At 37.5% G+C, this 13,319-nt stretch overlaps 1 protein-coding gene across 4 annotated transcripts in view; it reads left to right on the forward strand.

Moving 5' to 3' along the window:
• LOC124856735 (sodium- and chloride-dependent GABA transporter 2-like) overlaps nucleotides 1–10,339 on the forward strand; it is a 34,928-nt gene extending 24,589 nt beyond the window's left edge. For 3 of the 4 annotated variants that reach the window (XM_047347518.1, XM_047347519.1, XM_047347520.1), the window contains exons 7-15: nucleotides 79–213; nucleotides 1,731–1,834; nucleotides 2,139–2,263; nucleotides 2,393–2,505; nucleotides 2,640–2,777; nucleotides 2,853–2,955; nucleotides 3,044–3,144; nucleotides 7,090–7,260; nucleotides 7,342–10,339. In XM_047347518.1, the coding sequence (XP_047203474.1) occupies nucleotides 79–213; nucleotides 1,731–1,834; nucleotides 2,139–2,263; nucleotides 2,393–2,505; nucleotides 2,640–2,777; nucleotides 2,853–2,955; nucleotides 3,044–3,144; nucleotides 7,090–7,260; nucleotides 7,342–7,449 (1,098 nt within the window). In that variant the 3' untranslated portion in view covers nucleotides 7,450–10,339. Of the gene's footprint in view, nucleotides 1–78; nucleotides 214–1,730; nucleotides 1,835–2,138; nucleotides 2,264–2,392; nucleotides 2,506–2,639; nucleotides 2,778–2,852; nucleotides 2,956–3,043; nucleotides 3,145–7,089; nucleotides 7,261–7,341 lie in introns of those variants that run through there. The other variant, XM_047347521.1, reaches the window with a different exon arrangement.
• The last annotated feature ends 2,980 nt before the right edge of the window (nucleotides 10,340–13,319 follow it).

Raw genomic sequence — 13,319 nt, forward strand, 5'->3', positions numbered from 1 at the left:
ATTTAGCATTTTTAGGCAGGGAAGCGCCTACAGTCTTCTGTTCTTCCACAAAGAAATCCAATCATGCTTGCTCCACAGGTGGTTTACTTTACAGCTACTTTTCCTTATGTGATGCTTGTCGTGTTGCTCGTTCGTGGACTAACGTTGCCTGGAGCCTTGGACGGGATCAAGTTCTACCTTTACCCAGATCCAGCCCGCCTCGCCGACCCGCAGGTAAACATCTTTTCCTAACTGATTTGTTAAAATGTGTTTCTTCATCTGCAGTCCATAGAGTGATTTCAATATTAACGATATTGCTGGAAAAAATAATGATTTGAACAATGATTTTAAATAAATACATTAAGCTAAATGACACAAAAGTTGCTTATAATGATGCCCTTGAATTATTTTTCTTGGATGTAATTCGGCGGGAAAGAAACAGCATTTGACTTTAATCATAATTGCTTTATTGATGCCACCAATGATGCAACAGGTTAGGGTGGGGAGCTGTGTTTGGTGCTACCAGACCTTTTTAATGCATTATTTTATTGTGCTTCTTTATACTTGTTTTTGTACTAAGTATAACTTAAATATGATTAATGTTGTGACTGTGACTTTCTGTCTGTGAAAGGCACTTTATAAATAAACTTGACTTGCGTACTGCCCCAACTAACCCCCTTGTCCCTCACATTCGTCCTTTCTAGCAAATCAATTTTGAATATACATCAGTTATTTAAGGATTTAGCCTCAAATGAAAACAGCATAATACATGGGTTAGCAAGAGCATAAAGACTCTATAAATTGTTGCACATTTTTTCATGTTACAATCACAAACGTCAATAGATTTTATTGAAATTTTATGTGAGAATGTGCATCTTTTCTGATTGTTAATGGTGTACTAAAACTGAGAGGAACAGTGTAAGGAGAAAGATCTTTTGACACCAAGTTAGCCAATTCTGGGGTTTTCTCACTGCTTTGTTTTGCCTGTTACGTAGTTTCTGGTGAATTAAAACATATGCTTTGCTCTGTGTTATCTCCATTTGACTCTAGTTTTTCCAGTAAACATAGAGTATTTGTAAGTGCCTTTTTGAGCCAGATATAATACCTGCATATTAAAACAACAGCATAATAATGAAGTGGAAGGAAAATCATTTATGGTGTAATTTGACCAGACTCTCCTCTCTGGCAGGAGGCTGCGGTCCATCCGGACCAAAACCTCACGCAACAAGAACAGTTTTTTCCCATCTGCCACCAGCCTGGTTAACAAAGCCCGGAAACCACACTGACACTCTCCCTTTCCCCCACACCCCCCTTTTTTTGCTGACAGGACACTTGTAACCTGTAACTCTATGTGTTACATTAACGCTCAGCTTGGACTCCTGCTTTACTTGCACAATGATCACCTGCACTGTTGTACTGCTCTCACATCCAATACTGCTCTATATTTACTCTCACTCACTTAAAACTGTGCACATATATTTACATTATATTGTAGATAAGTTTATACTGTTTAATTTGTATTGTATTGCACCGACTACGCCAAAACAAATTCCTTGTATGTCCAAAAACGTACTTGGCAATAAAGCTTTTCTGATTCTGATTCTGATTCTGATTTGTTGTTTTTTTTTTGTATTTGTTTTTTTTTTTGGGGGGGGGGGTTCTCAATCAAGCTAATAGTAATATGCAATACACTGCTTTTTGCAAGTGCTTTATAAGAGACTTGTAAAAAATTACCTCTGTTTGTCGTGCAGGTATGGATGGATGCTGGGACACAAATATTTTATTCCTATGCAATTTGTATTGGTTGCTTAGCTGCATTGGGCAGCTATAATAAGTACAACAATAACTGCTACAAGTAAGTTGAGCAGGTTTGATGCAAAATGCTTTGTTGGTTTTATAAAATATATATATGTATGTATGTATATATGTATATGTATATATATATATATATATATATATGTATGTATGTATATATATATATATATATATATATATATATATATATATATATATATATACATATATATATATATATATATATCAAGACTACAAGCACCTGATAGCTAAAGTCTTGAGACTTTATAAAGAATATTTTATGCTAAAAGAGGAAATGCTATAGAAGAAAAAAACTTGAATGAATATGTTTTTGGTTTCTACAGGGATTGTGTATATTTGTGCCTTTTGAACAGTGGAACCAGTTTTGTTGCTGGTTTTGCCATCTTCTCTGCTCTTGGATTCATGGCCTATGAGCAGAACATTGACATATCAAAAGTGGCAGAATCAGGTGAGTTTCACCTGAACAACATTTCATTGCATGTTTAGAGGATCAACTTAGTGAATATTTCATAGCAAAAGTTGCCCTAATAGTTGCTGGTTGGTTGTTGAGGAGATGTTCACCTTTCCCTCTCTGCAGGACCTGGTTTGGCATTTATCGCCTACCCTCGAGCAGTCGCCATGATGCCTTTTCCTCAAGTTTGGGCCATATTATTTTTCATTATGATCATTCTTCTGGGACTGGACAGTGAGGTGGAGAATTCGTTTTGCTTTGTGTGACTGAAATAAATCAGAAAAACACTTTTTTTATAAAAACAATTAACATGCTGCATGTATGGTGCAAGTTAATTGCTGCAGAAATTTTGACCCAGAGACCTGTGCTTCAGTTTGTAGGCCTGGAAGCTCTCACAACAGCAATATCTGACCTGTATCCGTCCTTCTTCCTTGTCGGCCATCGACGTAAACTTCTGCTTCTGTTCGTCTGTGTCTTCAGCTTCTTTGTTGGCCTTGTCATGGTGACGGAAGTAAGATCCAATCACATATGGTTAAATTCACATTTCTCTGTGACATGACAGTAAAATATATAATCTTCCACATAGGGTGGACTGTACATCTTTCAGGTATTTGACTACTATGCCTGCAGTGGAATGACTTTGCTTCTGTTTGCTATTCTGCAGTCTGTGTGCATTGGATGGGTGTATGGTGAGTTCATCACCAGGAGGAACTGTAAACAGATTGTTCACTGTGGATCCAGATTTTTACCCACGTTCTTTGTTTGTCTCTTTTACAGGCGCTGAGCGCTTTTATGACAACATCGAGGACATGATCGGATACAGGCCTTTTCCCCTTATTAAGTACTGTTTGAAATATGTCACTCCAGTGATTTGCCTGGTAGGCTGTTAAATAAAGTTAGCATAGCTCAGTCCCTTAACATTATGTTATGATATCTGTTTTAATTCTCACGCAACAAATGCAGGCATTAAACCTGCTGCAGAAATTAGATCCAAAATGTGCAGTTTTGTCTCCATTTCCACTGTAAAGGTAAATCTGTTAAGATTATATGTCAGTTAAGTTTATTATGAGGCATCATTTATAAAGCTACACTCTAAATTTAACAGCAACATTTTTGAACATTATCCCATCATTACATCAAAAGTGGGGAGGGAGTTTTTCTTCACTTTTTCACCACAGTTCAACCTATGTACATATGTTAACTTCTAAATCTTTATGCACAATGTTAGCGTGGTGGATGCGGGATCCATGCTAACATTTTGTATAAAGATTTAGCTGTCTATGTGCAGGATAAAAAAATATTTTAGGGTGGAGAGGTAACATTATTCTTGCTTTAATAAAGAAAGCCAACAAATAAAAAATAAACAGTACAGCTGAGTGGTGCAGTGCTGGTGACGGAGGCCTTACTCCTCGATGCAGGTTGTTGCAAAATCAAACCCTGGCCCCGGTGATGTTTTCTGCACACCCTTACTCCACTCTCTCCACCATTTCCTATCTGCTTACTGTCAAAAATTAATATAATAAAAGCCACTAGTGCCACAAAAACATAAAAAAAACAGTACAGCTCACTGTTTAAAATGCTCTAACAACGATGCAGATACTACTTACTTGGAAGCACACCAAGCCCTTTATGCATTGTTAAATTAGACAGTCAAATACACATTCATTACACAATTAGCACCAACCTCAATGGCTACTGGATCCAACATTTGTCTCGTTAACTTGTAGCACCCTATTTAAAACCTAAACATAACTTATATCTTGCTAAAGAATAATCATACAGTCCAGTCACTTTGATATCGGACAAGGGCCCTAAAATCTAAAACTGATTTATGACTAGTCATATTTACAGTGGCCAGGAGGTGCAAACCAACATTACAAAATCTGAAACACTTTTACAAAGCCTGAGACAAATTCACATTTCAGAAAACAAATTAAAAAGACTAGTTTCAAAACAAATTTACATTTACATTAGCTTGGGCTAAACTTGTAAAGAAATATATAAAGGATGAAAACATCAATCCATCATTTATGTAAACTGCAAACACCACAGTTTCAACATACAGTATGCTCCACAGGGCACAGGTGCATTGGTGCTTGAGAAATTACAAAGTCTAACTGGAATTCTGGGGTCCAAGTAGATGGCAACGCCTTCTGACCCAACAGCTTCTGCTATGTTTAGTGAGTCAAGGACAGTTGAAAGCCCAGGTTTGGGGTTATCAACTTTTCACCAGATAACACATTCACTCTCGGGGGTAGTGTGACATTGTCCTCCAGAAGCACACGGGCCACAGTATATTCTCTATCAGCCCCCCCAATTACACAAGCTGGGACTGGCTCTTTACCCACAAATACCTGGCGACCAGCAAAGACTGTCATGTTGGCTGCCTGCATTGCATCAAGACCTAGGAGGAGAGCATCGTGAATCCCACCATCCAGTTGAACTTGTGACTCCCAACTTCATGGTCACCACAAATTCACCCAAGACGGGCATGTTGCTTCCCACTTCCATGTTCTGGCAAGATGCTTTGTTGAGTGGTTTCTTTGCTTCCCGTGGCAGCATGTTTTGAACATCTTCTGATATTACGATGGCTTCCGCATCAGTGTCAACAACTGCTTTAATGGGTAGGCCATTCAGAGTCATTTCAATTTGCAAGTTAGGACAGTTTTATTTCTCAAGTGGGGTGTTGATCCTTTCTACCGCTAAAGCACCTGAGGGGTTCAAATGTAGGTTCCCTGGGAATTGCTCTGCATCAAATCAGACTATGTGATCTTAAACTCTCTCATCATATGCCCTGCTTCACCACCTTGAAAACAGGTGGGCTTGTTTGTCTGGTTTGGGCTATGTGACCGAGCTAGTGAATCTTCAGCAGGTAGCTGTCATGCTGCTATGCTGTCACTCTCTTGTTCTACTTTTCCACTGGAAAAACTTGATGCAGCTGTCCCACAATCTTTTGCCCCAGGCTGAAGGCGTTCCAGTTTAAAATGTAGTGTCTCCAACTTGTTCAAAAGCATTTTAAATTGGTCCTCCAAGAATACTTTCACCCTCATCAATCCAGGAAATGCGCCAGGACCTACCTGTCCTTATCTCAGCCTAATGGCCCAGAGCTTCTTTAAAATTTTGGTTGTGGGCTTCTGAAAGCCTCTGTGCCACAGCTAGAGATGGAGGGCAGTGATTCTTCACAGGCTACTCTTTGGTTCTTTAGGCCTTTCAGGAAGACATCAGTAGCATGCTGATCCTGCAGTACTAAATCTGTTTCTGGATATATCAAACTCATTAGGTGTCACTCTTCCTTTGCAAACTTTGTGGGTGATTCTTTGCCAGCTTCTTGCAAACAGCCATTGGGGGGTCTTTTACTCCAAATCTTTGAGTAGGTTGCTCTTTAAGAAGAGTGTAATCTTAACAGATGGGTTCAGGTAAGAAGCAGACATTCTGTAAGGTATTGCAATGCCACAGAGACATTTGAGAAGCTTACAACTCTCCCAGCACCAGTACATCCAACTTACAAGCCTGCCAATGGGAAGCAGATATGAGTCCCAGTTCTCCCTTCCATCATGTGTTGCCATTTTAGTCTTGGAGGCTTCATGGGTAGGCTGTCTTGTCACCTCATGTCATTTTTCAGCCTGGCTAAAGGCACCATATGTGAACCGCATCATGTACCACATTATGTGAAATATGATATGCCCAAGAATGTCACTGAGGCATGTCTCCCCCTCCGCATCTTAAGGCTGGATCTTGGATGGTGGAAGTGTTAGAGGGGCCTGCATTACGTGATCTTTGTTAAATTACCTCTAATTCTGCAGTAAATGGTGTGTGGCTAAATACTGGGGGGCTCTGGGGTTTCTTGCAACACCGAAGGAAGATGTACAGCTCCAGCTGAAAATGAAGCTTGGTTTAAAGCCTTGCCATATTTAGGTCTTGTTTTTACAGTGAATTATTTCCTTATCTTAACTGCCTTTCTTTACAGTGCACATCAGTTGGCCATTTCCAACAGTTGCACTCTATTTCACGCTGCCCAGCTTAGTCTTGTTTTCAGCTTTGGAGTTGATTGGTGGCTTACTTATTATGAACATGCAGCCTTCGAAAACAAATTAGCTTATTTACCTTGACAGTATTATTCTTTCTTTTTGTCATCTGCCTTACTTTTACTGGAGCAATTCATCCAACGCAACTAGGCCGTCCCACTTTGTCTTGAGTCCTGACCAGAAAATCCCACCATTGACACCGGTTGTCGTGCGCCATGAATAGATATTAGAGTCCCATTAAAAAAGTAAAATCACAGTAACACATTCCATCTCGTACCCTCTTAGCTTGTCTGCAAAACACCATAAGGCATAAAAACACATTAATACAAGTACTACAATATTTCTAAATATGGCAGCTAAATATTTTTCTAAATTAAATACTTAGTGTTTTGCTAACTATGAGTCTTTTACATCACTGGGGAAGGTTGTGTGGGGCATGTTGTTTTGGATAGGTTTTTTTCCACTTAATAAATAAAATAATTAGAATTTTTTTAATTTGCTTTATTTAACTTTGTCTGGTATCAAAATGTATTTAAAGATTTTAAACATTTAGCTGGGACAAAATCTTTAAAGGGGTTAGCACTCTTCCACACCACTGTGTATTTTATGAGATAATCGCAGAAGAGAGCAGATAGAAAATAAATGACAACCCTGAAACCATATAAGTTTGGTAAAGGTATACAAATGAATAATTTTAATGAAGTCAAAACTACAGTTTGTGATGGAGACATATTTTCTTTATTCAGTTGCCAAGACTTTAGCTCCTGCTTATTGTCTTTTTGTCATGAATATTTTCAGGGGACTTTTGTGTTTTCCTTGGTTAAGTACACCCCTCTGAAGTTCAACAACTCAATAGAGTACCCATGGTGGGGTTATGCTCTTGGCTGGTGGTTCACCCTCTCCTCAACACTCATGGTTCCCCTATGGATGCTGTACAATCTGCTCATCACCCCTGGTACCCTGCGAGAGGTAAGCTATCGTCGTATCAGTACAGAACAAGAAAACTGTTTCGAATTAACTTGTATTCAAACTAATGTGCTTCTATTGTAGAGGTTCTCTATCTTGTGCACTCCAGCTGAAGACCTTCCTCTAACCAAATCAGAAAAAAAAGCTCTTGAACTTCTCAGCTTGCCCACGTCTCAGAGCAACATGGAGTGATGCGGTGAATGAGCCCCAGAGGAGGAGACATAGAGACATCAGGAGTGCTAAGCCTGATCCCTTTGGACCATCTTTGAGATGTTTTAACCCTTAAGGAAGACTAAACAGCTCTGCTGTTTTATTTGAACTAGTTATTTATAGAAATTGAAATGCACAAAAAACTTGCAAATATTTTTTATTATTCCAAAATTGTTAAGATTTTATATCATTATTTAACAACCAATATACTTTGAATGTATTACTTTTTACCCTCTTCAGCACTACAGAGTTTTAAAATCTGTTAAAAAAAATTAAAAACTATTTTATTTATACTAAAAACAGAATAAGTAAAAACGTTTTTTTGTTCTTTTGCAAGAAAACCTTTACAAATTGGCATTTTATAAATCCTGTTACATATAATTTAACTATAACCCTCTTATTACCATCTAGCCGACACAGACAGAACTTGGCATCAGTTTGTTATTGCATTCAAAAGCACATAAATATTGATTAACTGCCACATTTTCCTACAGCCATAAAATCTAAATAAATATAGGTAGCTCTTTAGTGACAAATGTTGATTATAATTTGGTTGAATTTATATTTCTTGACACTATTTACTTTTTCTTGAAAACAGCAACATAATCCATAGCTGCAAATTATACATATCCCTGGCAGATTTTATGTTTAAACTATTTATTTTTTTAATTTTCCCAACATAGCCAAGGCTACAAGTAATAGTAATGCTGTGGAGCAGCCTGACTTGAATTTGATAGAGAATCTGTGGAGGAAGCTTAAGATTAGGGTGATGACAAAGAATACTTGGAGGTCATGGCCAAAGATATATCGTCCAAATATCTGTGGATACATGCAAAAAGCTCGTCAGCAATTATAAGAAGGGTTTGATTGCTGTATTGCCAATGAAGATTCCATTGATCACTGGGAAGGGTGTTCATAATGTTTGACATGGCACTTTTACATAAAATGTCAATAAAAACTAAACATTTTCTTCCAAAATTGAAACTCGTTTTACATTGTTTTATTATCCTTTGAGAGGTACCTTTCTCATTTCCTATCAGAAACAATAATAACAAAGTAAATCTGCCAGGCGTATGAATACTTTTGGGCTTAAATGTAGTTTTAATTTTAAGGTGAAGGTAAAAACTTCATATACTGGATTGTTAGACAGTCAGTCCACAGACCCAGATCTGTTAAACTAAGAATTAAATTGATAAAAAAAAAAGGTCATCACATTCAGGAAGTATTTGGTTTTTACTTTATTCTTTGTATTAATGCAAGCTGTTTCAGTTAGACTCACAGATTGACCCTAAGCTTTCAGATTGTTATATTCTTTTCAAGATTTAAAATCATATTTTTCTGTTGCTTTTCATGTCAATATATAAAGGGAAAAATATAAGTGTGGGATTTTCGTTAAGCATGTTTTGGTTTTTTATACCCCAGCTGACTGAATGATGCAGCAAATCTAACCTTGTCAGGCTCTAATTGGTTGCCAATGTTTACACAAAGAGTTGTGTGCGTCCAGTCGACCTTTTTCAACCACACTATGCCAACACAGATTCTCATGGTTGTTTTTTTAACGGGATGTGGAATGTCTAATGCTAATAGGCAAAGATCTCTGGATTTGGAGGTTTTAGGGATCACAGGTACACAACTTACCAGAGCCGATGTACGTTACTCACACCTTAAAACTGCTGTTTGGTTCAAGTTAAGATCCTGGGCCAAATCCTTTAGTAAAGAAAGGATCTCTGTTTGAAATTATACCCACAATATGATGATAGTCTCCATTATTTCCTCATATCATGCACAAATACAACAGAAAATGTTTTGCACTGCTGTCACCTAAAGTTGTTAACTTAAAAACTTACAAAATGTCAAATTTGTCTCCATCTACACAAATAAATTATATTTTTAAGTCTACAACATGTAATAAGATGTGACACTGAAATGCAAATCTAATAATTTTGTATGGTTTCACTGTCATTAACGGCCTAGTAGCTGTTACACATGCTGTAAACCTACAGCGGGGCTTTAACTTGCAAAAAATGCAAATGTTCTGTCCATCTACACAAACAAAATGTTTTTAATGTCTGCTATTTGTCCTTTTTGTAGAATGTATTCTGTGATGGACAACCTGTTTGACGCACATAAGGACTTTTAAGTGATGTACAGAGAGGACTAAACTGTTATTTCCTCATAAATTGTTTCCGAGTCAAATTTCTATTTAAAAACAGAACTGACTGTGTCTTTTTTACATTTTTAAGATAACATTCTTTTTGATTGAGACAAAAGAGGAAGTATATTAGTTCTTTCACATTTAATGTCACAAAATGGCCTTTAGCTTTGTGCTCCAGAAATGTAATGAGATGTAAAGTCATTAATAACAGACTTGAAAAAAAATATGGCATTGAAGTGCAAAAACATAGTAATTACTGATCTTTTGTAATCATTAACTAGTATTTGTTACTGATGCTGCTTTAAAAGACAATTTACAATGCAATAAAGAATAACTATGATTAAGTAAATGAGCTGTTGATCTCTGGTTCAGTTTTGAATTTAATGTGAATCAGTGTATGTATATGAAATGAATGTATTTTTGACAGTTATGTACCTGTTTTTTCAATAATCTAACTTTTAACATGTTTAAATCTAGATTTTCAAAGATTCCTTAGTTTAGAGGTTATTGTTTTTACTGTTTTGTGTGATTTGTTTTACATCATATCTCATTATAATGTGTCAGTATAGAATATTAGTAGTTTTTTAATGATACTGGGAAGAGCAAGCAGTGTGATAATGTGTGATTAACCTCATTGTTGGATTTGTTTTGCAGATTAAAGCATTGAAGATTGTGTTTGTCATCAAACATGATACATAAATAAACTGTTAGAAATTATATCTTTCTACTGACATCTCATTGTTCCTGCGAACTAACTGGTAACACAGTCATAAACTCATAAAAATGGGGCTCTATTAACAATAGATAATGAGTAATTCATGCTCTGTTCATACTGACCTGTTACCAGTTTTTGTTTAGCAAAGTACGATATTTTAAAATGTTTATAAAATCATAAATGACGGATGTACAGTAGCTCCAGTCTCTTTTTATAGCTCATTAGAGACTCTTAAAGGAACAGTTCATATTTTTTGGATTGGGGTTCTGTAATGTCACCAAACCACACTTCAGTCTAAGCTATCCCCATTACTCATTGGAAATAACCCAAAATTTTTTTGTTTTTTCGAAACACCAGGGTCTTACTTTTAGAATTTCAAAAATTATTATAAACTTTTGATAATTCAATCATTGCAAAAAAAAAAAAAAAAGACAACATTTAAACTGGAGCGGCAAAAATCAATTTTTAATATCAAATATATGCTGGAATTTATTATTTACAGCGAACAAAATACCTTATGATATGCTCTAAATCTAAGTAGTGCAGTGATGCTCCTGATGTGTTTCTCTCTACAATACGTTCTACTGCCCTCTTGGGGTTACATAAAGCTATTAAATTGTTTCTCATAAAAAATACTCCGTGGGGAAGATTGGCAGAAAAACTAAACCCGTGTTTCCACTTGCTGTCACGTTAATTACAGGTTTTAATCTTTAATCCAAAGATGACAGTGATGCTTCTATTCCTAATGGGTATAGCGGCTTAACAGAAAGTGGCTGCAAATAACATAAAGGCTGAAAATTGTTGTTTGTTGTGCAGTGGGGAGAAATTAAAGCAATAAAGCTGAAACCAAATCTTCCTGTGTCGCTTCTGTTTATGAACAATTAGCAGTATTCTGGAAAAAATTGTGTTTTGTTAGATTTAGTCATCTCAACTCATACATGTTTAGACACTGATTTTGTTTTTAAACCACTTCAGTACAGTGCCTCTCAAAAGTGTAAAAACCTCTGCTTTTATGATACAAAACAATGAGACCATGACGAATCATTTTAAAAGTATTTTATTTATAGTGTGACATTTGTCTTGTACAATCCAATTGAAAACACATTTGTAAGACGAATAAAAGTAAGTCGGTACAATGACCTTCTACAACTACGCCCACCATTAGAATAAAATGTAGTTGATCGTACGTTTGATTGAATTTCAGTTTCCATACGTCTTTGGTATCCCACATCTAGAGTTTACAATATTGGCAAAACTCCACTTAATAAAGATTCTTCAGATCAGTCAGACAGTGAGGGCATCTCTTGTCCACAGCCCTCTTCACGTGACCCCCATAGATTTTCCGTTCCCCATTGTACAATGAGATTACTTTGGTCCTAGCCTTTCTGTAAACTATGACTGTTGCTAAAGGAAGCAAATATTAAGTTAAACCTACTGAGACAGGTTTGTCAGATTCATTATAAATAATGGCATTTAGGAACTGAAGAGGACCGAATTCTCAATCTGAATCAAAAGATGATAATTTTAGGGGTGTGCACATTTACAGGTCCTTCTCAAAATATTAGCATATTGTGATAAAGTTCATTATTTTCCATAATGTCATGATGAAAATTTAACATTCATATATTTTAGATTCATTGCACACTAACTGAAATATTTCAGGTCTTTTATTGTCTTAATACGGATGATTTTGGCATACAGCTCATGAAAACCCAAAATTCCTATCTCACAAAATTAGCATATTTCATCCGACCAATAAAAGAAAAGTGTTTTTAATACAAAAAACATCAACCTTCAAATAATCATGTACAGTTATGCACTCAATACTTGGTCGGGAATCCTTTTGCAGAAATGACTGCTTCAATGCGGCGTGGCATGGAGGCAATCAGCCTGTGGCACTGCTGAGGTCTTATGGAGGCCCAGGATGCTTCGATAGCGGCCTTTAGCTCATCCAGAGTGTTGGGTCTTGAGTCTCTCAACGTTCTCTTCACAATATCCCACAGATTCTCTATGGGGTTCAGGTCAGGAGAGTTGGCAGGCCAATTGAGCACAGTGATACCATGGTCAGTAAACCATTTACCAGTGGTTTTGGCACTGTGAGCAGGTGCCAGGTCGTGCTGAAAAATGAAATCTTCATCTCCATAAAGCTTTTCAGCAGATGGAAGCATGAAGTGCTCCAAAATCTCCTGATAGCTAGCTGCATTGACCCTGCCCTTGATAAAACACAGTGGACCAACACCAGCAGCTGACACGGCACCCCAGACCATCACTGACTGTGGGTACTTGACACTGGACTTCTGGCATTTTGGCATTTCCTTCTCCCCAGTCTTCCTCCAGACTCTGGCACCTTGATTTCCAAATGACATGCAGAATTTGCTTTCATCCGAAAAAAGTACTTTGGACCACTGAGCAACAGTCCAGTGCTGCTTCTCTGTAGCCCAGGTCAGGCGCTTCTGCCGCTGTTTCTGGTTCAAAAGTGGCTTGACCTGGGGAATGCGGCACCTGTAGCCCATTTCCTGCACACGCCTGTGCACGGTGGCTCTGGATGTTTTTACTCCAGACTCAGTCCACTGCTTCCGCAGGTCCCCCAAGGTCTGGAATCGGCCCTTCTCCACAATCTTCCTCAGGGTCCGGTCACCTCTTCTTGTTGTGCAGCGTTTTCTGCCACACGTTTTCCTTCCCACAGACTTCCCACTGAGGTGCCTTGATACAGCACTCTGGGAACAGCCTATTCGTTCAGAAATTTCTTTCTGTGTCTTACCCTCTTGCTTGAGGGTGTCAATAGTGACCTTCTGGACAGCAGTCAGGTCGGCAGTCTTACCCATGATTGGGGTTTTGAGTGATGAACCAGGCTGGGAGTTTTAAAGGCCTCAGGAATCTTTTGCAGGTGTTTAGAGTTAACTCGTTGATTCAGATGATTAGGTTCATAGCTCGTTTAGAGACCCTTTTAATGATATGCTAATTTTGTGAGATAGGAATTTT

This window comes from Girardinichthys multiradiatus, chromosome 20 (genome assembly GCF_021462225.1).
Source record: "Girardinichthys multiradiatus isolate DD_20200921_A chromosome 20, DD_fGirMul_XY1, whole genome shotgun sequence".
Classification (NCBI taxonomy): Eukaryota; Metazoa; Chordata; class Actinopteri; order Cyprinodontiformes; family Goodeidae; genus Girardinichthys; species Girardinichthys multiradiatus.